The 26,194-nt window shown below is 47.8% G+C and overlaps 10 protein-coding genes across 10 annotated transcripts; 4 read left to right on the forward strand and 6 right to left on the reverse strand.

Annotated features, from left to right (window-relative positions):
* Positions 1-485: 485 nt before the first annotated feature.
* On the reverse strand, positions 486-791 carry GLAREA_02553 (uncharacterized protein; the record flags this gene model as incomplete). The annotated part of the gene is made up of 1 exon (XM_008087639.1): positions 486-791. The coding sequence occupies one exon, from the start codon at positions 789-791 to the stop codon at positions 486-488; it is 306 nt and encodes a 101-aa protein (XP_008085830.1).
* A 989-nt stretch (positions 792-1,780) lies between these two features.
* On the reverse strand, positions 1,781-2,418 carry GLAREA_02554 (uncharacterized protein; the record flags this gene model as incomplete). The annotated part of the gene is made up of 3 exons (XM_008087640.1): positions 1,781-2,041; positions 2,169-2,299; positions 2,394-2,418. The coding sequence occupies 3 exons, from the start codon at positions 2,416-2,418 to the stop codon at positions 1,781-1,783; spliced, it is 417 nt and encodes a 138-aa protein (XP_008085831.1).
* Positions 2,419-3,931: 1,513 nt separating this feature from the next.
* GLAREA_02555 (uncharacterized protein) lies at positions 3,932-4,375 on the reverse strand (the record flags this gene model as incomplete). The annotated part of the gene is made up of 1 exon (XM_008087641.1): positions 3,932-4,375. The coding sequence occupies one exon, from the start codon at positions 4,373-4,375 to the stop codon at positions 3,932-3,934; it is 444 nt and encodes a 147-aa protein (XP_008085832.1).
* Positions 4,376-9,199: 4,824 nt separating this feature from the next.
* Positions 9,200-10,792, forward strand: GLAREA_02556 (uncharacterized protein; the record flags this gene model as incomplete). Its single annotated transcript, XM_008087642.1, has 2 exons — positions 9,200-9,289; positions 9,344-10,792. The coding sequence occupies 2 exons, from the start codon at positions 9,200-9,202 to the stop codon at positions 10,790-10,792; spliced, it is 1,539 nt and encodes a 512-aa protein (XP_008085833.1).
* Positions 10,793-11,370: 578 nt separating this feature from the next.
* Positions 11,371-13,194, reverse strand: GLAREA_02557 (S-adenosyl-L-methionine-dependent methyltransferase; the record flags this gene model as incomplete). Its single annotated transcript, XM_008087643.1, has 1 exon — positions 11,371-13,194. The coding sequence occupies one exon, from the start codon at positions 13,192-13,194 to the stop codon at positions 11,371-11,373; it is 1,824 nt and encodes a 607-aa protein (XP_008085834.1).
* A 1,385-nt stretch (positions 13,195-14,579) lies between these two features.
* Positions 14,580-15,588, forward strand: GLAREA_02558 (uncharacterized protein; the record flags this gene model as incomplete). Its single annotated transcript, XM_008087644.1, has 3 exons — positions 14,580-14,822; positions 14,876-15,153; positions 15,216-15,588. 3 exons carry the CDS (start codon positions 14,580-14,582, stop codon positions 15,586-15,588), a joined length of 894 nt encoding a protein of 297 aa, XP_008085835.1.
* A 780-nt stretch (positions 15,589-16,368) lies between these two features.
* On the forward strand, positions 16,369-17,671 carry GLAREA_02559 (DHS-like NAD/FAD-binding protein; the record flags this gene model as incomplete). Its single annotated transcript, XM_008087645.1, has 4 exons — positions 16,369-16,437; positions 16,549-16,737; positions 16,845-17,452; positions 17,503-17,671. The coding sequence occupies 4 exons, from the start codon at positions 16,369-16,371 to the stop codon at positions 17,669-17,671; spliced, it is 1,035 nt and encodes a 344-aa protein (XP_008085836.1).
* A 365-nt stretch (positions 17,672-18,036) lies between these two features.
* On the reverse strand, positions 18,037-20,413 carry GLAREA_02560 (P-loop containing nucleoside triphosphate hydrolase; the record flags this gene model as incomplete). The annotated part of the gene is made up of 3 exons (XM_008087646.1): positions 18,037-18,099; positions 18,149-19,914; positions 20,023-20,413. The coding sequence occupies 3 exons, from the start codon at positions 20,411-20,413 to the stop codon at positions 18,037-18,039; spliced, it is 2,220 nt and encodes a 739-aa protein (XP_008085837.1).
* Positions 20,414-20,969: 556 nt separating this feature from the next.
* On the forward strand, positions 20,970-23,482 carry GLAREA_02561 (uncharacterized protein; the record flags this gene model as incomplete). Its single annotated transcript, XM_008087647.1, has 6 exons — positions 20,970-20,990; positions 21,048-21,079; positions 21,128-21,185; positions 21,256-21,324; positions 21,374-21,408; positions 21,466-23,482. 6 exons carry the CDS (start codon positions 20,970-20,972, stop codon positions 23,480-23,482), a joined length of 2,232 nt encoding a protein of 743 aa, XP_008085838.1.
* A 419-nt stretch (positions 23,483-23,901) lies between these two features.
* GLAREA_02562 (MFS general substrate transporter) lies at positions 23,902-25,647 on the reverse strand (the record flags this gene model as incomplete). Its single annotated transcript, XM_008087648.1, has 2 exons — positions 23,902-24,599; positions 24,651-25,647. The coding sequence occupies 2 exons, from the start codon at positions 25,645-25,647 to the stop codon at positions 23,902-23,904; spliced, it is 1,695 nt and encodes a 564-aa protein (XP_008085839.1).
* Positions 25,648-26,194: the final 547 nt, after the last annotated feature.

A 26,194-nucleotide genomic window follows, 5' to 3' on the forward strand; every position in this document is an offset into this window, starting at 1 on the left:
ACTTACAATATTGAGCCACACAACTGATTAACGAACATCAACGACCATTAACAAACCTCCCAAGTCTCAGAAAGGAAGTCTCAGAAGCATGAGCCTGGCAGTCCATCCATGCTATCCATGCTAGTGTGGCTCAAACACAATGCACGTCTACCCATTCCTCGAGCTTCTCTCGCTCGGCATCAGTATATATTAATATAGTGATCCCTTTGCCTCGTCCGTCGAGCTCTCCACTAGGCGAACTAGTTCGCACACTTGCGCGGGAGAGCAGCCCATGCAAGCTCGGCACAGCGTACTGTGATGGAGACTGGCTCGCAATTGTGATATTGGGCCGAGATACTCATCACGAGGCGACGTGCCAGAGCCATTGAGTCGAGTTATAACGTATGAGAGCAGCAGCGAGGGAAAAGTGGCCGTGGTTGGACTGAGAGCCAGACGAATCGGTGAGGCCACACTGGGGTATGACAACGCAGTGGATAATTGCAATATCAACGAGCTCGAGTTTCGAGGGCGTTCGAACGTCTGAGAGGGTAGGAGTGAGGCCCGTCCGGAAGCGCAACGGGTGTCATAGGCCATGCCGAATCCATTCTGAGTGAGGCTATGAGTGGGGAGGAGAAGTCTGGGGCCGGAGTCTGGAGAGCCTGTAATTCGAGCGCAATACTGATGATCCGGGAGGCTCGCAGCCCAAGATGTGCGTCTTCTCTGCGTGGAGCGGTCGCGCAATGGCACTGCTTCAGGGAGCTGTCCGCTGCTCTTCGGCGTGCTTTCTGCGCTATGTCGCCTGGCGGAGGCATGTCGTGAGATGCTGTTCGAGCCTTCGGGGTGCCTGGGGCCCTGGATGGGTGATGGTTGCGCCAAAGCAGGTGGGCAGCAGAGGTGTCGACGTCCCCTACTCTCCCCAGCCTGCACGATGGAAGACGTTGCCGTACTCGCGCATTTTCCCCACCTGCCGTTGGCCCACTAAGCGAGACATGGCGGAACAATGTTATCCCCGTCAAAATATCTGCACTTCACTGACCATTTCTCCCTCCTCACTGGTCCTCCACCCGCGACGACACTATTTTCCGTCTGCACTAAGAATCACAGTCGCATCCTATCAACGCCTCAGGCCAGGGATGCGACCAGGAAGAGACCTCATCATGGCCGACACTACGAAACCCCGATGCCAAATCTACGATACAAAAACGACAAAAAGAGCAGGACGACCCAGACTACTAAAAGCCCACACCATGCCCACCAGCGTCTACAAAGCCAATGTGAGTGGCATGGAGCTATAAGAGCGAGAAGAGTCATAATCCGTTAATCACATTTCCTCAAAAATCCGACGGCGTCCCACATCGTCTCTTGAATATCCTTCACCGTCGAATTCTCGTCACTATCACCGCCGTTGAGTATTGGCTTTTCTTTGCATATCACACAAAACCCACCACTAACGGTAGCACGTTGTCTGTTGTCAACGACTTGTCAAGCCATCGCGCGCCAAAAGGCAAGACTTGGAAGGTGGACAAGAAGAAAATGAGGGGTTGGGAAATCGCACCGCCCAAAGCAGTTAAATCTGCTCTCTTACACTTGCGATTTTCAAGCACGGCCTGGTCAATATGCGACTAGAAAATCTATATCACGACAGTTCGATATCCATTGTCTCATGTCGCTCATGTCACTTTTTGCCAATTCACTTACACCGGTGTGATGAGTTTACTCGCACTCATTTGATTTGAGGATCTTTCCAAAGACTCCACAAGCAAAAGTAGGGGCTATCACTTACTCTTTCCACGCAGTTTGTTCATTTGTTCTCCGTTCCCAATTTCTTTCCTTTGGTCAAAATCGAAGGTTCTCGCGGCCCCTCTCGGATCAATATTGTTGGATTTCTTCCTATCGTTATCTTTTGACTTGCATCTGCACATTTCCATTCCAACTGCATTGCATGTGCGACATTGTGGTTGCTCCCGTGGTGACCAACCGTCCAAGCTTCCGCTCTGACAGGAGATCTTGATCCTCTCACTTGCTTGCTGCCGGTCACAAAATGGTCATCGCGGGGTAGTCCCTATCGATTAGGGTATCAGCGAACATGTATCACGACCAAGTCGGAATCTTGTCGGTTTCTTTTAAATTAATTCAAGAAAGTGTGGGCGAACAGTGCAACATATATTACCCTGCAAGCTCCCACATACCTTGGTGCTTTCAGGTTCCAGCTCGATGTTGGTACCTGCTTTCACCACACCCTCAGAACAGAAACTTAGGATGAGGGGCTTAGGCACAGGACTCGTATCAGAGTATTTTCCCTTATGTTGTCCCACGTTACCTATCTTCGGTGGCTTGCGGGTTTTTGTTTATCAGAAGCTACAACAGCTCTCAGATCACAATGCATCGCTCAACAAAATTCTCGGACCTTTTACCTGCACGTATTGTTTGAATTGGCATGGTTTTCACGAATTCTCAAGACAACATTGTATTGAGGGTGTTGGCGCAAAGGTATCGCCGATACACTACCTTCGAGAATGAGGAATCAATACCAACAACGATCATTCCCAAATCATCATGTACCAACATATTGTTTGAACCAATTGGCTTTCGGATGAGAAATTCGAATACTTCAAGTTTTCTCAATGGTCAGCTCTGTGGCCGGATCCCACCACACAAAGTCTTCGGAAGTTCCTCTTGCAGACAAACCAGGATTGAATAAGCGCCCACGATACGGGACGGGCTAGGGCAGGCCCGTGCCTCCTACCCACTTCCCATAGCTCCCGAACGCCAGCTTGTTGGCCGAGATCACTCCCGAGAGATAACGTCCCTCTCAAAGTCACGAGGTTAGTCTAGTGATCATCTCGAGTCCACAGGTCACATAGAAACAGACGAATGAAAGCTGTGAAGACTGGTGTGATGGGAGAAATCAATTTGCATTCTAACAGACTATCGATATTTATAAATATCTTCAAAAACAATCAACAGCACATGCTCACTTCCCCAAAAGCCCCATCGTCTCGAGCACCAACAATATACTTTGTTTGCTCCGGTGTCCCCGCACTTCCTCGATAAAGTGTGATTGTGATGTGATGAACTGGAGTGGTCCAGATTCATCACTCCCTGATCTCCCTCTGGGATCTTTCAATCACACCAGTGCAGGCCGATCCTCTTCCCCTGTCACTCTTCTGATCTTCGTTCTCAACACAACACTGAGGCCGGCACTCAGGCAACTAACTCCGTACAGTATCCTATCGCGCTTGGAGACACACCAGCGCGCTTCAGACAGTGATACGCCACTTCGCATTACGGAGGTGACCGTCGAGTTGTTTCCAAGAACCCGATCCATCAATGCAATTTGCCCACACCAAACACCACCAACAGCATTGATGAAGATCAATCCTAACATGCAACCAAAACCAAATCTGCCTTGCACTCACTGCCGAAGTAAAAGCCTTTGGCCAAACCCAGGTTTGCTGACGACCCTAATCTGGGGATCTTCAAGAAGTGGTAAGAATGCGTGCACCATGCGGTCCATTCCCAATCCCGGTTGTGTCTGGATCTTCAGGCGTGCTGATGGTTGTAATCTCGGGGATGCGGGTGGGCTTTCTTTATCCGATTAAGAAAGCCCGTTCGGGAGTCGCCAACCTTTCGGATTTGATGATGCGACAGCGAGACCGTCGTGATATTTTGTCTTTGACGCGACGAGAACACGTTGCCGATTCCCCAGAGTGTGGTGTCGCGATGCAAATGTCGGCTGGATTATTTCCCGTCGTTGCTTTACCTCATTATGAGGTGCGACTCGTATACAGGTATTGTCCTGTTCAAAAGGTGTCCTCCGTAAAGGTATATCCTCATTTTAAATGTCCTGCTCAGCAAGTCAGCAACAGATACTTGAAGCAACCACACGGCGAGAGAAAAACATACCATAAAAAGAGCTTGCATCCAAGCATCTTCCACGTCCTACGACCCTTCATTCCACGACCTCCTTAATCGTGCCCATCTTCTTGCTCCCGCGTCTCGCCTTCTTACTATTCACACTAACACTCCTCTTCCGTCTCGCCTTCTCCTGGCGCACCACCTCGCGCATCATACTCCCGCTCTCAACTACATAGCGCGCCTCCTCCATATAACTCCTGCTCTCGGCCACATACGGCGACGACAGGTTCGTCATCGCAGGACTGCGCGAGAGATCAGACGCCGGTGTGCTTGCGGCCGAGTCTTCGAATTCCGATCCGAAGAGCTCCTCGTCTGAGATCACGAAACTGTGGTTGTGGTATTCGGCGTCGCTGCCAGAGAGCGAGGAGCGGCGTGGCCACGAGGGATACGCGCAGGTGGTGGACTGCGAAGAGGTGGGGATGTCCATGGGTGACGCGGTTGCGTAGCTCGTTGAGCGTGGTGATCCTGAGATATACATGCTGTGTATAATTCTTTCCTTTCCCTCACAGTAAAACTTCTCTTGTTGTATGAGTTTTCTTGCTTTCCTTTGCGACTTGTATCTTGAATAATCCAAAATGATTTCCCCGGGAATCTCACACAATATATCTTTCCCCTTCTTGCAACACAAACACAACTATAGTTGGCACCTGGTGCGCGGTGCGTGGCGCGATGACTCCTAAGCTCGGAAACCGAGGCGGGTTGGGTGGGTGTGGGAGCGCGAACGCCTGTTGGATGGGTGTGGCAGTGATGTAACGATAAGTCTTTCGTAAGCTCCCCTTCGACTTAAACACACCGCGCGACCGGTGTATTCTTAGGATGCGGATTTGAGTGGCCTTGGGTCGTTATGTGCGTAGAAAGGGCTGAGTAATGGGATGGGGATGGTTGCGGATGGTTTGGATGTGTGTGTGTGACCGCGTGCAGGAGTGCGGTGAGGATGGAAAGTCGTCAAGATGTTTTGTTGTTTTGGTGAGTTGGTTTGTTTGCTGGTCTTCGGATTCTGAATAGAATGGCCTTTGGATCTTTCTTTCGTCAAATGGAATGGAATTCCAACGGGATGGGGCTGCGTTCTTCTAGTCGTGGCCTTTGGAATACTCGAAATGTGGGGTGTAAGATCAGGATTCCCTCGGTGTTATATCCACGTTTCTCTTTCTCCCCTTCTTTCCTTTCTTTTCTCACAACCAAAAAATTATTAAAATTATCTGTGGAAAAAAAACTGATGTCGTGGAACTTTGGGCGGGTACCCTTAGGGATAGACACATATATGAATAGGTATCACATTTTCTACGTGTTATTTTGTTTGTACATACATACCGCTTTTCCATCTGGCTACTGCTGCTGCTGCATCCGGAAACGTGGGTACTCGCAAACAAGTGCCGTGGTGCCCATGCAACCACTAGGAAGCCAGACGACCTAGACCCGTGGATCTGACCGCTAGATACACAGGTATACCGCCTTCACCAAACAAGCCAGTCACACGAATGCGTTTGGACGCTTTTCACCGCTGTTTCATGGTGGAGTGGGAGATCAGTGCCTAACCTCCCGGATTGCGGATACATTCAGACGAGGATGGGATTTTGTTCGTTGAATGGGGTTTGTTCGCTCGCGGAACCCCACTGTGGTTTTTCCGCGCTCAGGCTGATAGGTTTTTGGTGATCTTTTTGGTTTCGGGGAAATGTAGGCCGGATGAACAGCGCAGTGTGGAATAATCAAGATACAGGCTGAAGAAACAGGTTTACGAGATTCTAGACTTTTGTTTTGTTGTTGCGGTGGGTGAGTTAGTCAGAGGATGCTGTTGACTCGGGTTACTACGTTCCATGTTTTCCTTGTTGATGTTTACGAGTGGTTAAATGGGGGTGGTTTGTGGTTATGTGATCAAAAGAAAGTCGTCTGTTCATTTACAAAAAGAAAGATGATCCCTCCCTTCCGAATCATCTGCGCTATGGCATTTCCAAGTGATGTATCCTTTTGGCTTCAGCCATTTCGCTCCCCACGATTTCGTCCCCCTGGTGTTCCATCCCGTGAATAGCACTTTCATCACAAAACATAAACGGAATCCGGCGGTTCTGAGAAGCCTGGCCAACTTCTCGAGTGTATTTGACCTCGTCCATCCCGCGAACTTGAAGGCCAGAGCAGACCCATCTGTGGGGGTCTCTTAGACCCTTTTTTTTGTAGTGGGGGTATCATCCCACCTTCCACTCGTGACAACCATCTCACCTATTCGCACCCCACGGAGTAACTCAGTCACGCAAAATGAAATTCCGACACATTAAAAACCACTCGGTGAAAACACCTCTCACGTGGGATGTAAAGATGACTCCTTTCCCCAACCCTAAAGGACAGATGGAAAGGCAGAAAGAGATGGCAATGATGTATCCTCGTATATCTATTTTACCCCTCCAAATGGTTGGTTGTGGGGTAACAGCCCCAAGGCTCCCTTTTTTCAGACGGAAACGGGGGAACCAAGCCCTATGGCCAGCCCAGCCCTGAGGCGATCACTGGGCACTTGCTCCCCACTAACCCAAACACACCCCCTCGGGGTTTCAGGTCCGATGAACGCGCTCCAACGACATCGCACAAAGGTTTGCCTATCACCAAGTCTAGATCTAGACTAACGAGAACTATCTCATTGCGCTTTAACCGCGCAAAACTCACACTTATTATCTGATAGGTTGCATAGGTAAGAAGCCCCATCGAATGAATACTCGGGCACAACTGCGCAACCTCCCAAAGATTAATCTCCTAAACGCATTCGTTGTCACCGTTGAGAAGCCCAACACAACATGTCGTCACTCCCCTTCGCACCTGCGATGTGTAACGTCTGGACGTCCACGTCGAGGGGAAATCTGACGTGTCTCCAGAAGATGGGACGAGGCGTTTTGTGCAGCGCGGATGGAGGGCCGGATATCGGTCGTTTTTGATCTGTCGTGTGCGTTGCGTTTTTGTTGTTTGGAAATGTAAGGGGGCTTGATGGGGATGGGGAGTTCTGGGATGTGAAGATCTTGAGAGAAATTTTTTTTAGGGTTTGTTGAGTCAAGTTGAGAGATCATGTATGTTTCCTTATTCCTAGAAAATATTTTTTGAGTGTATCGACCAAATATGCGGAATCCGGTACGGGACGCAAACACAAGAGGAAACCCGCATCCGAACACGGGCTGTTTGTCTCTGAATTCCCGAGTTCCAGGTTGTTCATCGATCGAGTTTTTCATTCCCATCTCTATCCTCATCCCATCCCTCTCCCTCCTAAACTCGCTTCCCATATCAACTCGCTTAATCCAAAAGGAGGTCCATCACGTGAACCCAGTCATATGATCTCGCCAGGAAGCGACTGCGGGGGCGGGAAGGATTCGTTTTTTTACGGAGCGGAAGGGCTGATGGGGCTGTGATTTTTGTGGGAGTTTCACGTCGAATGTTGGGAGGGGCTTGAGATGTTGGCTTGTGAGAAGATACGACGGGAACGCGGGGTCCAACATTTTGGAGTGCCGAGATCGTGGCGTTGAATCTCAATCTCGCAGGCTTTTGCTTTGTTTGTTTTATTCCAGGCGCTTAAGTCAGTTGTTTGTATGGCGTTTCTGAAGATACTGAACACGTTAGCGGTTTGGTATCAGGAGTGTCAAATCTGGTATAATCCAGGCATATTCCCCATTGACATGAAATGCCTTGGGGATTGCTCGACGTCAAGTGATCAAATCTTCCTCCTTCGGAAATCGGGAGATTCCTCGCTTCCGCCTCCTTTATCAACCGCGGAAGCGAAGTTGACAAGCGTTGCGGCCGAAGGAGTTTAACGGCTTTCGTACGGTCGGGGAGTTGGATTGCTGTCGTTTTGTGTTTTTTGTCGTTGATGCGGTTCTTATTCTGCAAAATGGTTTTCTCTTTGGTTTTGATTCCAAGCTTGAGCAGGAAGTGATGTGGCTTATCTAATACCAACAGACAAATATTTCTTCACAAGTTCTTGACAAAAAGTCTATAAAGATTGTCTTTTTGATTACTTGTCAGAATACTTGATCTTGTGCTCGAGTCCGATGCATCTTGTATCCCTCATTAATCTTCTTCAGCACTCGGGAATGACTGCGTAAATTCTTTACATCTCTATTTGTCTTTGTGACCAATATCCTTGGCTCACTCCAGGAATGATACACCAATCACTTGATTTCTTCGAGCTCAAGATAATAAGTAGCTTGTCAACGTTTGTAGACAGGGCATGAACCTTCTTGGGAGGTAAGAAGTGTGAATGGTGGTAGTGAGCAATAGAGTGAGAAAGGATGTATTGAGATATCTAAAGAGAGTAAATGAGAGGAGTTCGTACGAGGTAGTATATTCAATAATAGAACGGAACTAAGCGGACACAAGATTACAGGTGATTTTAGGTTAAGAGAGGAAATGCCTTACAAGCTATTATACTTTCTTCTTGAATTATCAAGTACTCATTCTTGCTTGATTTCATAAATAATGTCAGAATCTACCTACTGCACTCAAAAACCCACTCCTAATCACAACATATCTACTTCACTTTCGTTTATTCATTATCAGCTTTAGCTAGAAAAATGTGATCATTGCATTGATTCACAACTTCTGAGTTGCAAATCAATGTGGTTGTATCTAATATTAATCACATACCACTAAGCTCGATACTCACTAGTAGGAACATTGTTGTATTGTAATAGCTTAAGTAGTGTACCACTGCAGATATGACCATACACTCCTGTGAAAAGTGTTCTTGTTACAAAGTAACCCATATGTGTCTTTATCTTTCTGCTTTCATTACCCTGCTCCTGTTCTTCACAGCCTTTTCCAAAAGCAGTGTTAGCTATGAATAATTTTGATGCCAAGTAGAAGTGTCGACAATTTAACTTTACCTTACAAGACATAACTGTGTTAATATACAAAACATTCAAGATGCAAAACATAGCCACACCAAAAAGCCGATAGATGGAATATAAATAAATATACAGGGATTATCAATTCGTATAATTAGAAAATTTCCAACCTTCGAGATCTGTATTCAATTGCTTATTCACCTAGAATGTTTACAATTCACTAGGAAAATGCCATATTACATATCAGGGTTCAGACTAAGCTAGGCATCATGGAAGCGTATTGAATCCCAAGTCGACATCCAAGTAGAAACATCATTTTCCAACAAGTTCAAAATCCCGTCGAAGAGAGATCACTCGCTCGCTCACTTCGACGCTCAACTAATTTCTACAAGCTAGAAGCAGTGACTTCAAACGCCCAAAAACAGCGCATCAGATTTTCAATTTCGTGGTTCATTGATTTTGACCTTTCTTTTTTACAAAAATTCAAAATGGGGATTCCAGCGTATAACGATCTGGAGAGGATGGCTTCAGTTTTTAGGGTCTTCGAAGGATATGAGAACCTTCTCGTGCCTCAACAGGTAAGTACTCGGGTCATTTGACAGATATCATACCAGATGGCTGACACCCAACAGATAGGGACAGCTTCACCTTCAACCTATAACCCGATAGCTGAGAAAACAGATCTAACAGTATTCCGCTTCGACTCAAAAAACTCGCGACTCCCTCGATTTCCAGTCCAAATAGTGCAGGTTCCAGATGCAGACTACGCCGTTATCCAAGACGATCATGAGGAGGAAGAGCATGATTTCCCCGATGTCATGTCTAGATATCTTAGAGCCCAACGAGACCTTGCTGAGAACACGGCGATTCATAGACAGGAAGGGAATAGAGAAATAGCTGTGGAAGGGAGCTGGGACGATGATGTCGAAGCACAGGAAGAAGTCTCAGATAGAGAAACTGGAGTCTTAAGTGGCTTGAGTGATCTTATCGATGCAGTGAGGGAAGCCTCCCGTGACAACGACGAGCGAATTGAGGACGCATATGAGATTGTTAATGAGGACTTGCCTATGGCAGGTGATACCGACGAGTCCGCTTTTGATGATAACGAGGCGGTATTCGTTGACGTAGATCAGCCTGTCGATGAAAATTTAGTTGAAGCTGTCAATATGGGGCAAGGAACTGACAATAACGTGGCAGAGGAGCAAGCTTCTAACGCTATTGTGGTCGAAGTGGTCCACACAGGGGATCGACACCCCAACGACAGCGTAGAAGAGCAACATGCCCCCCACATCAACATAGAGGAGGACATTCAGCCCAACGCAGACCACAATATCAGCGGCCCCGCACAAGCTGCTCCCCACGAACAAATCTTCGATCTATTTGCTTTCGATGACAAGACACTGCCTCCTAGAAGACCCACACCGAACATTTCCAACGAGGCCTGGGACGACATTTGGCACATTCTATCCGACCCCGAAGTCGTGAACAGGGGAGGTGTATTTCACCTACCATCCGACAACGAGAATGGGAATGTGCTGATGCTAGGTCCTTCATGTTTTCGTGGTGAAGAAGCCACAATCAAGACCCAATATAGGATTGAGTTCCACGCAGCACTATCGTTCATAATAGGTCCCTCATTTCTAGACGGGATACATGAAAACGAGTCGCTTCAAATGCGAATTGAGTCTGATCGAAGACTTGCGCTAAGTCGGGGATATCGAGCAATCATTGTTCTTTTAAGGAGACGCAGAGAATATCCCGTGACTGGCGAACAACCGGTGGTGAGGATGATGTATTGGGTTAAGAAGAGTGAGAGTAATCCTGAGGAGGTGAAAGAAGAGGAAGAGGAGCCAACTTATGCGTTTGTGGATCAACAGCCAGATACGCGGACCATATGGGATGGGGTGGACATGGATGGGGTGGAGATCCCGGAGTTTGAAATGGGGAGGACATATGATTGGGATACTTACATTGAATTCCTCGCTTCACTTCGTCGTGGGAGGGCATTCAATCAGGATGCTTATGCAGACCACGTCGCCTCACGTCGTGTGGATGGTGTTTTGTTAGGTCCAGAGGAATGAGTGTTGCAAAAGGCAAGAGCATTTTTGAATAGCAAAAGCCCGTCAGAAGTATAAGGGTACCAGACGAAGGGACATCTATGCAAGAAAAGCTATTGGACGAGGTGTGCTATAATAGATCTCGATTCGCAAAAGTATGTTTGCAGCTTAGATAATAAATAATGAACAAAGCTTTGGATGTAGCTGTGCACCTGCCAAATATGATGTGATAGAACAGGCTTATGATATGAAACAGCAGAGCAACCGACAAAAACTGTAGACATGTGGTAAAGATACTCGAAACAAATAGTCACCTGCATCAGCCATCACAGTATACAACTCCAGACCGTCGAGAACAAATAGCATCAACATAAAAAGAGAGTAAAGCAAACAACACAGCTAGTATTGAACAATAGTGGAAGTTCATCACTAAACCACTGAGGCACGAAGGCCGGTGCCGAGTAGTAGAACAATGATCATTCGGCATTACGAAGCGGAGTGGCTAACAATTAAAAATAAAACCTATCTATTAGTACTTGCACCCCGGAAGAATATAGGAAACCTTGTAATAATTTTAACGGGTATCCTAAAATTAATTGCATTTATGTAGCTGCCGTTTGATTTTCGACCGGCTGCTGTTCCACGAGCACATCCACAGTCTCTGTGCTATCAACACCAGCTTTCGAGCTTGAGGGCTCCGGGATCGTAGCAGATGTGCTTGTATCCACCTCGACCCTGTTCAACACGGCCACACCTTCAACATGGCCAGTCTGAGGGAAGAAATCGAAACCTCTTAAGCTCTCAATCTCATATCTTGTCTTCGAGCCTTTCATACCACGTACCAACACGCCCACATCCCTGGCCTGTGTATGGACATTGCAACTGACATATACCACTCTCCGAGGCGCAAAGTTGAGCAGTTGATTCAGGAAGCTTTCATCGCATCCTTTTCTTGGTGGATCAAGTACGACAACGGTCTCGTCTTTGGGATACTGGATGGAGTTGAAAAGTTTAGGAGCATCTGCTGCAATAAATTTGCATTGCTCTGGTGGCAGATTGTTGAGCGCTGCGTTTTGGCGGGCAGATACGATCGAGGGCTCTGCGATGTCAATTCCAACCGAAGTTTTGAATAGTGATGAGAGAGTTATGGTGAAGAGACCAGAGCCAGAGTATGCATCGATGAAGTATTTGATCGCCGGAGCGGTTGGACTAGGTGGGGGTAGAATGTTTTCTCGAATATATTGAGTGAAATCTGGTAGGATGGAGTTATTGTTCTGGAAGAACGCTCCGGCGGTGTTGGTAAACACGAAGTCGTCGATGTACTCGGTAGACGTAGCATTGTTGTCTGTAATGCATGTCTTGAAATCAGTGTGCTTTGGTCCTTGAACCTTGATGGAATCGTCAGGTGTGGTTGACGCTTTTTCATCGTCATTCTGCACTCTTTCAGTACTCTCCCGAAGTAGGATTGTTACGCCCTTTTTATATGTCTTCAAATTCTTGACGACATTCGCTCTCTCCCTCTTCATACCCATTCTGACCGCATCAGTACCAATTGGACAGTCCTCAATGTCCAATGTTTTTCGTTGGCCCTTCAACATGAAACCAATAGGCGGTGGTTCGGTAAAGAAATTTCGCACTCCATTTCGCTTGTCCTGTTTGCTGAGATGACCTGGTGGGCCATCGAAATGGGGAGTGAGTTTCGTACGATATCCGTACTGCAATGGGCTTCCTATGGTGTCCCTAATCGTCGGTACAAGCTTAGGTGACAATTCTGAAAAGTTCTTGAATGCCTTTTCAACGATTCTTTTCTTGTGCTTTAACTGCTCTGAATAGTCCATCATCTGGAACTGACACCCACCACATTTACTGAAATATTTGCAATTGATCCGGCTGTCATCCCGCAGAGGGCCGGGCGTGACGACAGACAGAAAATCCGTAAGAGAGTATCGTTCCTTTTCAAAATGCTTTATTACTTTCACTTTGACAACGTCACCCGGCGCCGTGAAAGGAACCACATATATCTGATTTGAGCTGCTATGCGTTGCAAGCCCATCTCCAGTTGAAGATATCTCTTGCACCGTTACTTCGATCTCGGAAAATGGTGCTGGCAGGGGCGTCTTCTTTCCCTCAACAACTTCTTCTTGTCCATTGTCCTTCGTTTCAACAACCGAGGATTCCGCAGCAAGTATATCTGAGCCAGCAGGAGGGTCGCCAGTCTTTTCCGCCGTCGTATCGATTACGGATGTAGCATCTGACAGTTTCTGGGCTGCGAGCAGAGCCCGAATATCGGCAATCAAAACCTCATCGTTTGAGCCTTCTTTTACAGGCTTCTCTTTCTTTGTCCTCTGCCTCTTTCCCCACGGTTGGCCTTGTCTGCCTTGGTGTTGCCGTTTCTTGTCCTGGTCTGTCGGACGAGCTGAATCCATCGCGAGGAACCGTGAGGGCCGTGAAGCCGATGGGATCGCACCCCGAGTGATGGTGAAATTTAACCGGAAAGTCTTAGATGTTAACGACCTGACCGCATGTCTAGGCCACTTAAACATAGAAGCGTGGCGATCACGCGTCAGACTTCGCAATTGTTCTTGACGATGGAATATACAAATGTACAAATGAAGTTGCAGATATAATTTTCTGCCATAAACTGGAGAGCGCACTGCTAGCTTCAGGAACGAGGGTCCTCGGCTCACAGCGAATCATGATACAGCTATTTCTCACCGCACGTGAGAATGTGTATCTGTGCATCTTTTTGCCCAACATCACGATGCCTCCACTCGCCTACCTCCTTCTTTTACACAGTTACAACAGTCAATATCGCTCTGTTATGCGGCTCCTTCTGAAGTATATAGGGTGACTCCTTCAGCACACAACTACAAGTGCCGACCGACTTTGCAGGAAGTGCTGCGGACGTGTAACGTGGTTTGTAGCAATGACTTTACCCGCTCATTCTTCCAGACTATTGATTACTCGTAAATTCGTAACAGTCGTCGGATGTCCAAGAGTGGAATAGCAGAGTACAGCTCGTCTCGCGTATGTACCTTGGGACAATCCTGCACTCGCCTTTTGAATCTCTATCTTTGAAGTAAGCGCTTCTGCAATAGAGGCACCGCTCAGAGGTTAATAAGGCATGTTGGGTCTCGGACAGCATGTGTCAACATCAGTTGCCGTTGTTCGGTCGCTGGGAGACTGTACCTCTACACATTCTCGCTCTGTTGCTATCCATTCCGATGATTAGCTTTGGCTTCACTTCCTGATAGCCTATCTGCTTTCATTTCCTTATGACGACTAACCATCATTGTCTTCCCCAACGAAATGACAAGTCCAAACGATGGAGCATATTTTCTCTCCAACAATACCCCAAGCCCGATGCCAAAAGTACAGTCGACGAACGGGTCGAGAAGGGTCCGATTGCAATCAGTTGCATTTCATATTCTGACTGCTTTCCCCGTGTTCTGGGGAATCGAAACTCTTCTTTCAGAACATGGATTCAGCAGTCATGACAACATTCTCACACAGTATACGGGTCACTTTATTACGATAGTTGCCACATGCTCTCTTTCGATAATATGGTCTGGGCTATGCCTATTGCTACATGGCTGTGTACCAGAGACATTGATGAGGCTTGGCTCTTTGATACAAGATGTAGTAATGTCGTCCTTTCTTGCATTATTTTCGATGATGATTTGCTATCGCTCTTTTGTGGTACAGTCTTTCAGTACGATAGACTGCGTTGTACTTGGAGCTGGAACGTTTGCCTGGTACGTACTGTTCGTTTGATTATATCTCAAACCTAGACTCGTTTCCTCTAACGACAATGTTTAGCATGCTTCATTTTGGTCGACTTCTAGCCTTCGCAGCACGAGTGGAATTACCGCAACTCCCTTATGTGGATGAAGGAGAATACGATCTTACACAAGCAATGTTGTACATGTTCTCTGTGTGCTCGGTAACCACGTCGTTTTCCTTGAAGATAATTGCTCAGGATACGCTCTTGGATACTGGAAGCAAGCATTACAGCAGTGCTTTCGTTATTAACTCGGAATTACTGCACACAATAGTAAGCATTTATTTTCGGTGTTGATGATGAGAAAACTTACTCAGCCTTATCAGGGAAATGTTGTCGTAGTTTGGAATCTCTGCAATACCATCTGTGCCTCCTTCATCCCGCCAGTCGCATCGAGCAAGATAATAGCCACTCGTCTTCCGCCAATAGCCCCCGTATGCCTCCTGATGGATCTCGTCTCTTTCGTGGCCATGGTCGTCCTCTCGGCATTGTGCTACGCATCGCTCTCCCCATTAGCCACTATCATGAACGGGACCCTGTCATGGGCTCAGATAATAAACGAAAGCCGAAGCATTCTTGCAATGGCCGTAGGATTATTTGCTGGGTAAGTTCCACTCGCGATGGTTGAAAGGCAGTTGAAACCGTAACTAACTATTCTCGTTGCAGATGTTGTCAAGGATCATTAGCAATCAGTCTCATTTCAACGTATTCTTCCGAGAAAGAACGAGCTGAAGTAATGCGAGGATTGGACCAGGATGGTTGGCTGAGGTACTTGGACAACTTCCAGCAAACGGACCATGACCTAGTAGCATTCTTGAAAATCCCAGCTTTATCAGAGAAAGTTCGAGATCGCATCGCCTCGAAAATATACAATCTACCACAAGACGATTCTTGCAGATGCAATCGATGGAATAGAATCAGAAGATACCCATTGGCCAAAGAGGAGCTCGAACGATACCGAAGTGATCAGAAAGTTATTCTTCATGGTCTATTTCCGCCCACGGTGAGCGAAGACCTCGAGCTCGGAATTCCTCAATAGTCTACGGAGTTTGCATCATGTTTATCGTTATCGGAACATTAGACATGGACGGCGTACAGGCATTGTTATGGCCTCGATATCTTGGGCTTACTACTGCGCAGAATTCGTCTTCTCTGTTGAATATTATAAGATACCCGCTAGCGGACTTTGGAAAAGTCGAAACTAGATGTAATAAATATGATTATTTGTCTGCAAGTTCTTGAGTTCATATACTGGACATAGTTAAAATCCAGAAGCTAGCAAGTGCTATCTTTCCTCTTTCCGCTACTTGTTTTGAATAAGGTTAGTGGATCTGCTATACTGCAAAAGCGGCTACAACATCATCTCAAGAGCAGGAATGGAATTTTGTTTCTTCTGCCTTACGAATGAATTGGCCAGACCAATGGATACCTCCCAATGTGTTATCACTGAGGCTTTTTGCGACCGATGCAGATGCAGATGAACTTGTACTTCGCAAAGCCACAAAAGCCCCTTGATAGAAATGACAAATTCTGCGACTCCTAGCCAAGTATCATGACTTCCATGGGCAATCTTTATTGCCATTTAAACAACAGATGAAAAACTCGAGCTTTCCGCATAAGACCCCATCACGTGAGACGCTTCTCATCCATCTCATTGGCTCCCCTGACCTCCAGGCAACATCATGCACTTACAATCTCACGCTCTCGAATCATGATATACAAATATACATCTCATACTCATCGTATCTGCGAATTGTCTCTAACCCCCCTTTTGCATACACTATCCCCTCGACATAGCATTGCCTTTAAGCCAGAAATCATGACATCAAAATACATATCCTCCTTCGGAACCATGAGACCTCCGAAGCGAGAAGTAGGAATGAGCAAAGTAAACTTAATATATTCTTCTATACCCTTCCTCCCTATATCTATAACCAGACCTCATATCCTCCTCAATCCCCAAACTTCAGAACTATGTTCCAAACTAACACCCACCCAGGCCTCAACATCCATCCCCGAATTCCACACCGCACTCCTAAACTCCAAAAGAATCCTCGCCCTCTGCGGCGCAGGGCTAAGTGCCGCCAGCGGCCTCGACACTTTTCGGGGTAAAGGGGGGATGTGGAGGAATTACAGGGCTACGTCTTTGGCTACGCCGGAGGCTTTTGAGAATGATCCGGGGTTGGTTGTGAGTTACTACTTTCTTATGTCGGTTAAAAGAACGGATTGAATATGAGAGATGAGACGTGGAAGAAGATCGAGATGAAAATGAGAAGTATATATTAATTAAGCAAGTGGTTATTCTACGCCCTCCGCCGCCACCAAGCCCTCAACGCCAAACCAAACATGGCACACTTCGCCCTCGCCGAATTAGCCCGCCAAAAAGGCGAAGAAGGATTCCAATGTCTAAGTCAAAACGTCGATGGTACACCACCCACCCTCTTATCTCCTCCACACACTAATCCCCTAGGCCTCTCCCAACGTGCTTCCCACCCCCCATCCCAACTAAAACTCCTCCACTCAACCCTCTTCAACCTAAAATGCTTCAACGACTCCTGCACCTACCTCGACATCGACAACTTCACCGACCCCCTATGCCCAGCCTTAACCATCACGCCCGAAAACATCGAAACTCGGCTCGCGCCCGCCGCGAAATCAATGCACAATCACCTCGACCCGCGTCGTCCTAAGGCCATTCCCGAGGACGAACTACCGCATTGTCCATCTTGTGAGACCGGCTTGCTGAGGCCTGGCGTGGTGTGGTTCGGGGAGGCGTTGCCGAGTGAGACGATTGAGGGGATTGATGAGTGGATTGAGGCTGGGGAGAGCGTGGATTTGATTTTGGTCATTGGGACTACGGCGACGGTGTGGCCGGCTAGTAGTTATGTGGAGATTGCGAGACGGTGAGTTGATTTTCTATTTTGTGAATAGGGGATCACTGACGGTGTTGTAGGTTTGGTGCTAAAGTGGCGGTTGTGAATATGGATGATGGGGAGTTGGGTAGTGCCAGTGATTTGAGAGAAGGGGATTTCTGGTTTCAAGGTGATGCGGCGGTTCTGGTGCCGCAGATGTTGGAGCCTGTCGTTGGGGATTTGAAACAATTTAAGGAGTTGGCTGCTTGAATAATAGTCTCCAGATTGGATTAGAAGGCCAAACATGATGGAGAAGGATGATTTCAAAATGGGTTTAGAGTTGTTGCTCCGGGTGTCAAATTAAGCGAATAGGCACTTACCTAGGTACTGAAAGATTGATCCAAGTAAAGTAATTATCGAAGTTAAAAGAAGGAAGCAAGTGCTCAAAAACTGCCAAATGGCTTTTGTAGAATGCGTCTATCTACCCCCTAAATGTAAAATGCCCAGCCATATGCTGAATACACAGGACTAGGATCTTTTCCGTGCCGGAAAGTAATGTCATTATCTCGTTCAGCCATAACCCGAGCTGTTATCAAATATCCACGTATGACTTTTGTGACGCTCTAACGGTCGATTTAAGCAGCGTTGGCTTCGTCCGTAATGAGCTTGGTGATCTTGCCAATTGCAATAGTTTGTCCCTGCATATATATTAGTATCTAGTACAAAAAGTGATAGAATCTGACTTACTTGATCACGAAGGGTGAATCGTCCTAGTTGAGGGTAATCTTCGAATTTCTCAACACAAACCGACCCAGCGCCGCCGATAACCTCCATTCTTGCAATGATGCTATCACCCTTCTTGGCATGCGATGGAGGAACTTTGCTCTTTCTCCCAGTTCCCTTTTGCAGCTTATGTAGGAGGGTAGCAAATGTTACCTCTTCGATCGCTGAATGGACGTGCATAACACAGTTGAATCCAGCGGACAAGATGCTCTTCAATTCCAGAACACGGATTTGTGCTTCGAAGGCTGTGACACAGTGGACAAGACGCTTTGGCGAGCAAAGCACGAAACCTGGGAGAATGTCTTCCTCTTCAATGCCACGTAGCCGTAATCGAACTTGGTCTCCGCTTTGAGCCAACGGTACCTCTTCTTCGGTTTCGCCGTAAGATGCGGCAACTTCGACTTTGTCCCGATTAGGCATCATTATCAAAGACATGCCCTTCTTTACAACGCCTGCCTCAATCTTGCCTTCCACAAGGGTACCCATATCTCGGTACTTGCCGTTAATTGGCATCATGAAAGGAGCATTGACTTTTCTCTCTAAAGTTGTCATATTGTCAAGATATTCGAGAAGAGATGGGCCGTCATAATATGGTGCGACGCCTTTTGGTATCCGGTCTTTGATACCCATGGTTTGTTGTGCTGCAATAGGCATGAAGAAAACATCAGTCTTCAAGTTGTAACCAGTGCCTTTCAAGAACTGAGCGAGTTTCGTCGTACATTCAGTGTATCGCTTCTCCGACCACTCGACCGTAGGATCGTCCATCTTGTTGATAACCACTACCAGTTTATTGACACCCTGAGTCTTCGCCAGCATGGCATGCTCTCGAGTTTGACCACCCTTCTCGAAACCAGTCTCGTATTCTCCCTTTCGCGCACTAATAACAAGAATTCCCACATCGGCCTGCGAGGCACCTCCTATCATACTTGGTACGTAAGTTTTATGTCCAGGGGCGTCCAGAATACTGTATCGTCGTTTCTCGGTCTCGAAGAAACCACGACCAACCTCTACCGTCTTTCCCTTTGACCTTTCTTCTTTTGTAAGATCTAGCGCCCAGGAGAGATACCATGTCTCACGACCCATCTCTTTCGCTTCCTTTTTGTTCTTCTCCATAGTCCGTTCGTCAACCATTCCGGTAGCGTATAATATAGAACCTCCCAATGTCGACTTTCCAGCATCGACGTGACCAATGAAAATGATATTGACATGCTCTTTGCCGTAAATTTCCTTGAGCGTCTCCTCATCCACATCGGCGGCTTGTTCCTTTTCCACCGCATCAACGTCTCGCACAGCAGCAGCGGCCTTAGCTCTAGTGGGACTCGATCGACCGGATGAAGGGGTAGGTGACGTTGTACCACTCTCTGTTTTAGTCGCTTTGTTCTCCGTCTTTTCAATTGCCTTTGCTGCAGTGACCTTGGCCCCAGCATCAGCTGCTTCTGGGCCATCTTGTTTCGCAGCCGCAGGGGCGGCAGCGGGTGCGCCTATGGACAAAACTTTTGCTTTGGGTTTCGTTGCATCTGCTCCGATACTTAAGACTTTCGCCTTTGGTGCGTCTCCTCCAATGCTCAAGACCTTGGGTGCCCCCGCCTTCGTTGTAACCGGCTTATTGAGATCCGCCGCTCCCGAGCCATCGGTTGGCCGTTTTGCAATCGTTGGTGTCTGTCGAGGCGCTTGCTGTGATGTCGACGCCCCCCCTTGTGGCTGCTGAGAGTATCCACCATACTGCTGGTCTGGAAACGGAAGTTAGCTACGAGCAAGAGATAGTAGGCGAAACAAGCGGGGAATATCTGGTAAGACCGAACAAAGTAGGGAATATTAACGTAGGTATCATAACTCACTGTAACTTTGATTGAACCCGCCTGGCGCTTGGTTGTACGCAGCGTTGTATCCTCCAGCTTGGGGGTATTGCTGGTAGCCACCCTGTTGCTGGCCATATTGAGGATATCCATAACCACCCTGACCCTGACCGCCCTGGGCTCCTTGTTGATTGTAATAGCCCTGTTGTTGGTATCCCGACTGATCATATCCCCCGCCATACTGCTGGTAGTTTTGTCCTGGCTGGAAAGATTGTGCTCCTGGTTGAAATGAATTTGCGCCCGGTCGAAAACTGGGTGCCCCTCCTTGACCACCCTGCTGTGGCGTGTTATTGATATTCATTTGCTGCGTCTGCCGTGACAGATTGTCGTCCTGAGCGGCAGGATCATCTTCCCAAGAATTGAGGTCAGACATGATTGCGGATTGCAGTTGTTGTTTGAAAGGAACTTTTTTGGTCGAGGGAGTCTGGAGACGGATGGATATCAAAGTGTGAGGAAGTGTGGGGCTGTTGTTGGGCTGGCTGGCTGGTCGATACGCTGCGTTTTATCGAGGGGTCGAAGTCTTGGCCGGTAGGAGGGCTGTGGCGGTACGTCACAGTGACTATTTCGAGTCAACTATGACTGGACTGACTCAGAATTGACAGGTGAAAAATAAGAAACGGCAATTTTTACAATGAATTTACGGCTTTTTTCTATGAAATATAAATTCATTGGGTTTGAAAGGGCTGATATCAAACGTGAGCTAAAGAAATACAACGCGAGCCTGGAAGCCTGAAGGTAGCGCTAAATTTATCCCACACGTCTTCAGTGGCTGAAGGTTGTCGACCTAACACCACTAACATCAACACCGCAACAAACGCCAAATCGACAGAACTTGAGCATAGAAGCGTTTCTAGATTTCGTTGGATGCCAAATACGACACAGCGATGTACATCGGCTGATCAAGAAACTGCTGGATCTGTCTTTGCAACATGGAGGTGCTGCTAGCAAAGGTAGACAATCTGTTTCTGATGACCATTTTTGGATCACGTGCTGATTCTTTTTTATAGATCACCCAGCATGCCTACAATCATGCAATTAGGTACGGACGGAAGTCCTCACCATGGACTCTGTAGCTGATTTGATGAAGAGTGGGAATTTGTTATACCGTGCAATACACGACTCGGCAAGCCACGCGCTTTCTAAAGGTAGACACCCGATGGACTTGTGGCTATATGCCATGCTTTTCATGAAAAATTCGTTAACTTGCTATGATAGAAAGTAGAGGATAAGAAGGTGCTTCAAGAGTTACGAAAGTTGCAAACTAAGCTCGAAGGGAAACTGAGAGTAGGTCAACCGCCTTGACGTGCACGCGGTCACTAAACATCCCTTGCAGATTGTATATCCTGCTATTGATATGATAGAGTTGATGTGAGTGTATATATGCCCCTTCACTTGAGGTTTCGCTAACGGCATGATGCGTGCTAGTTCTGCGAGGGGAAACAACACTTTAGAGTCTGCAGTAACCCTAACAAAGGCCCTTCGTTGGGACATACAGTCACTAGGTGCGAGATTTGAGAAGGCTTCTGGCGCGGAGGAAGCGTCACCGAGAAGTAAACGTGATGCCAGGTCAAGAGCAGAATTTGAATTAGAGGTACTGCAAATCATCGAAGATATTAAGGCTCTAATCATCAGGATTGACGATGCCGTACCGCTGATCAATCTTGCGATTGCAACATCTGGCGCGAATCCCTCTACTGGTCTGCCACAGAGCGTATCACCATCGAGACTGATGCAGGCAAGTACAATATTATCTCATGGAGACTTCGCATACAACCAAGATCCTTCACAGCCTATGCAAATCGGGCCTCCCTTAACATTGTCTTTGTACATGTTATTTGCCGGCCACGCTGCAGTCGAAAGAAATGGAACGGAAATCGATGGGGATGGAAATATGCATGAGAGTACACGAAAGAGCGAGAGGGAGATGACGTGGAAAGAAGTACTCCACAAAGCACAAGTTAAACTTATGCGTGTGCCTTTGAGCGACTCGGAAAGGATGTCAAACGCTACCAACGGACGACAATCATTTACGGCAAAGGTAAATGCTTCTAACGAATACGCTTATCAACTACACATTGTCGAAGATCTGGATGATGACAGAGTACATAATTTTGAGGAAGACGCTGCTCAACCTGGTCCTTTTGACGGAGTTCAACTTGCTGGAATTCGCGAAATACTCCCAATCCACCAAATATCCAAGATATTTTATGCAGACACCGGCAAAATACTCAATATCGGCAATGACGGAGAACCTAACAGTCCTGTGCTATTGTTGAAACGCGACATAAACGCTAAGTCGCCTACGAGAATGATGGAGGAAGATGAAATAAGGGACGACACATACGAGGAAACTTCAAATTTATTTGCAAGTCAGTCATTAAGCGACGAAGATGATGAGGATCAAGATGGAATTGACCAGCAACTCCGACGGGAGAGTTCTGTGCTGCCAGAAACCCCTGTGAAGGAGGAATTCAGTGAAGCCTGGCGCTTGCCACCAGATTTAGACCATGAATGGCTCGCATTTGAGGTTTATAACGAAGACGAGGACCCTGATTCCGAGGATGAAGAAGAATCAATCCCAAGCTCAAGTGGTGACTCATCGCCCTTACGATCCGAGCAACTGGAAGAGCCTCTGTCACCAAATGAAGATATACTCAACAAGAACCTCAAAGAACTTCACCTCGAATCGGAATCACCGACTCCATTTCAATCCCCAGCACCAACACCATACACCCAACTCATTCGAACACCAGCAGCCCGAAATCCAGACTCCTCACTACTAGAACACTCCGCACCTCCTACCCCTCACATCCCCCTCCCCACCCGCAGCGACCCATACGGCACAATCCGCACTTCCCTCTCCCTCCTCGAGATGCTCATCCGGCTCACCTCCCTCCAACAATTCCAACAATCCTCCCACCTCAGCATCCCCGATCAAACCCTAAACTTCTTCCTCACCGACGCATCCACCACCAGCGGTCTCAGCACCGAAGCACGGCGCGCCGCCCGTGACGAAGCAAGACGGAAAATGGGCTTCGACCCGTATGATGAAAGCCCAATCAAACACCACGGCGAAGAGTACCAGCGTCACGGCGGCTACGCATCACCTACCCGCGATGCTTACTACGAGGATGACTACGTCCGGCAAACCACAGAATCCCCCTCTCTACCACCCCGCACGATCGAGGCTCGTCGCCATCAAACACCCGATCCATGGCTCCAACGCGCACCCTCTTCTTCTCCTGCCCGAACATCGCGAACTCCGGAAAGTCCCTATCGACCGGTCAAGAAAGCCACGAGGCCGCTTGTGAGAGTCAAGCAAGAGGGGAGGAAGATGAAGGGGAGTCCGTTGGGGAGGGGGATGAGCGTTGAGACTGATTCGACGCTGGGCACGAGTCCTGGGACGCCGACTTTTGTTGGGTGTGTGGAGGAGTCGAGTTGAGGGTTGAAGGATGAGGTTGTTTTGTTTTGGGCTTTGGTAGAGGGGTTTGAAGGGTGATGGAGGAAACGTATACCCAGCTGATTAGATTGTTAGTGCGGATTGCCGATTGCTGGTGACATAGAAATGGTCGTCTTGTCTTTCATTTGATTCGAGCGAATATAGATGCATGTCTTGATTTCGGCGGGATATCTCATGGTGACGGGCAAGAACTCAGATTATCGACATCGTAACATATCTCATGGCCAAGAACAAAATTCAGGAGACAAGTGGTAATAGATTATCGCTTCAATTTCCAAGGATGTCGCTAATTCAAAACGCCAACCATTATGCAAACCGATGTCCAAATGCATACGAGCCGTAGGAGAATATATACAACCCCTCTTGCTATCAATTACAATACACTCTTCTTTCCAAGCCCTTTATACAGCAATCCCCCTCCTACTCCACCCACCCCTCCCCTTCCAAGCCCACCACCAAAGCGCACATCCAATCCAAACACTAACAGCCATCGCCCAAAAACTCCCCTCATAACACCTCTTCCCATGACACAACACATCCTCCTCCATACCCTCTACACCTTCATTCATCTTCGCGCCCCATTGATACACAGTACTATACACAATTCCCCAGACACTAGCCCCGAATGCCGGGACCATCGCTACGATCCCCCAATTCGTGCCGAAATTCTCGACGCCCCAGATGACGGTTATGATGAGCGGGGTGAGGGAGAAGATGGCACCGTAGCCTGTGCCAATGAGGGTGGAGACGATCCAGAAGCGTTCGCCGTGGTTTTGGATGAGGCCTGAGGCGAGGATTACTTGGCCGAGGGAGAGGAGGAGGGCGGTGAGGATTAGGAAGGCGACACGGGAGATGGAGAAGGGTTTGTGGGTGTCGCGGGGTGGGAGAGAGGAGAGGGAGTTGCTGAGGGATTGGTTGGGGTGGCCGGTTGTGGCGGGTGCGAAGACATCGGTTAGAGTTCCGAATGCTATGCGAGCTATGGTGGATGTTATTGCTACAATAGAGACGTGGGTTGCTGCTGAGGTTGTTGGGGTCTCTGTTGGCGGATAGAGCGTGCCGATGATTGTTCCAAGGTTTGTGAGAAAGGCTTCACCTGGGCCTATTATGTTTGTTAGTATATGTACCGTCAGAAAGCTTTCTTTAGACATACCAGAAACAAAGAAGAAGCCAGCCGCAAGGAACCACATGGTCTTGTCTTTCAAGAACCTCGAAGTTTCCTCGTTTAATAGCCACGTCTTCTTTCTAGCCTCTTCTTCCTCCCGAGACTTGATATCCTGTTGTCTCCGGGTTTCTTCCAACTCGTCATCCGAAAGCTCCCCCAAGGTGCCATAGCTTCTCCCACTACGTCTAAAGAAGGCACTGTCTTCCAGCAGTCCACTTCGCTCCAGCTCTTCCACTGCTTCATCTATCAATTCATCCTCATCCACGACTTGTAAGAAGACACTTCCTACCAGCCCGACTACAAGCAATGTCGCGGCCAGGAATACAAAGTATTTGAAGACATCCACGTCACCCTTCGAGCCAGGTCTTTTCTCATATAGAATCCGACTCCCAACCTGAGCCTGCCACATCCCACTGAGTCCAAACGCAGCAATCGGACTAGCCAACGCAATGCCCCGGTACCTCCCCTTCCCAAAGTTCTTCGCACATGTAGTCACCGCAGAGAGATACATGCAGGTCGTCCCCAACCCTACAACCACAAACGCAGTAATCATAACCCACAGAGGCCAGCCTCTCGCAATCGTATGACCCATGATATCCTTCGCACCACTTCTATACGTGAACGCCGCAAGACCATATCCAAGACTGAACAGAATCGCAGAGAGGAACGAGAGAGGCGCCGGGCCAACACGATCGCATAAATAGCCTAGCACGGAAACCGGCAGGTATAGCGCCAGTTCTGCGGCAATGATAACATAGTTAACCTGTAACTGAGTATAGTGCAGTCGTTCTTGGAATAGATGGCCGTACAGCGAGTATGTAGTGATCGAGCCCGCGCAGAGACAAGATACGATGGCGGAGGTAAACGCTACATAGCGCTGGACATTTCGTTTGCGGTTTCGAGCGATGGAGGAATTGGAGGAGGCGGTTGAGGAGTGGGTAGAGGAGGAGTCGTTTGCTAGAAGAGGGGTGGTATGGGATGGCATGGTGAGGCTGGGGGGTTGGACCGTTCTGCAAACGGATGGGCGTCTATGTTACGATGGCATTGATATTGATGAGGAAGAGACCGTTAAGAGTTGTTTTGGATTGATGGGGTGTTCAACTCCTAAGTGAGTGAGTCTAAGTTGGCAGGTCTCCGAGGTCACGCAGTCACGACATCAGGTAGAGCTCGGTGGACGTGGGTCCGAGGTCGGCACGTCGCGTCATTTTTGACAGGGATTCGTATGCGTTTACTGAAGCACGAGTCCATAGAATTTTCTTTCCATTGAATTTTGGAACAGATTCTGCATTTGATTCTGCAAGTGATTGGAAAACATTGGATTTCTACTTCAGAGTAGATTTCCATGGCGTTTCCGTTCGTGTATGAGTAAGCTAAACCTATGTGTGGTTTAATTGCGGACGGGGGCGGGCCGGTTCCGCTCAATTCCCAGGATGGTGATAGCTTCATGTTTGACAAGCGAGCCAGCAATGCTGATGTTGTCTAGATTTACACTTCCTGCAATTTGCTTCACACGAACATTTTAAAACACAAGT

This window comes from Glarea lozoyensis (assembly GCF_000409485.1).
Source record: "Glarea lozoyensis ATCC 20868 chromosome Unknown GLAREA6, whole genome shotgun sequence".
NCBI classification, from domain to species: domain Eukaryota; kingdom Fungi; phylum Ascomycota; class Leotiomycetes; order Helotiales; family Helotiaceae; genus Glarea; species Glarea lozoyensis.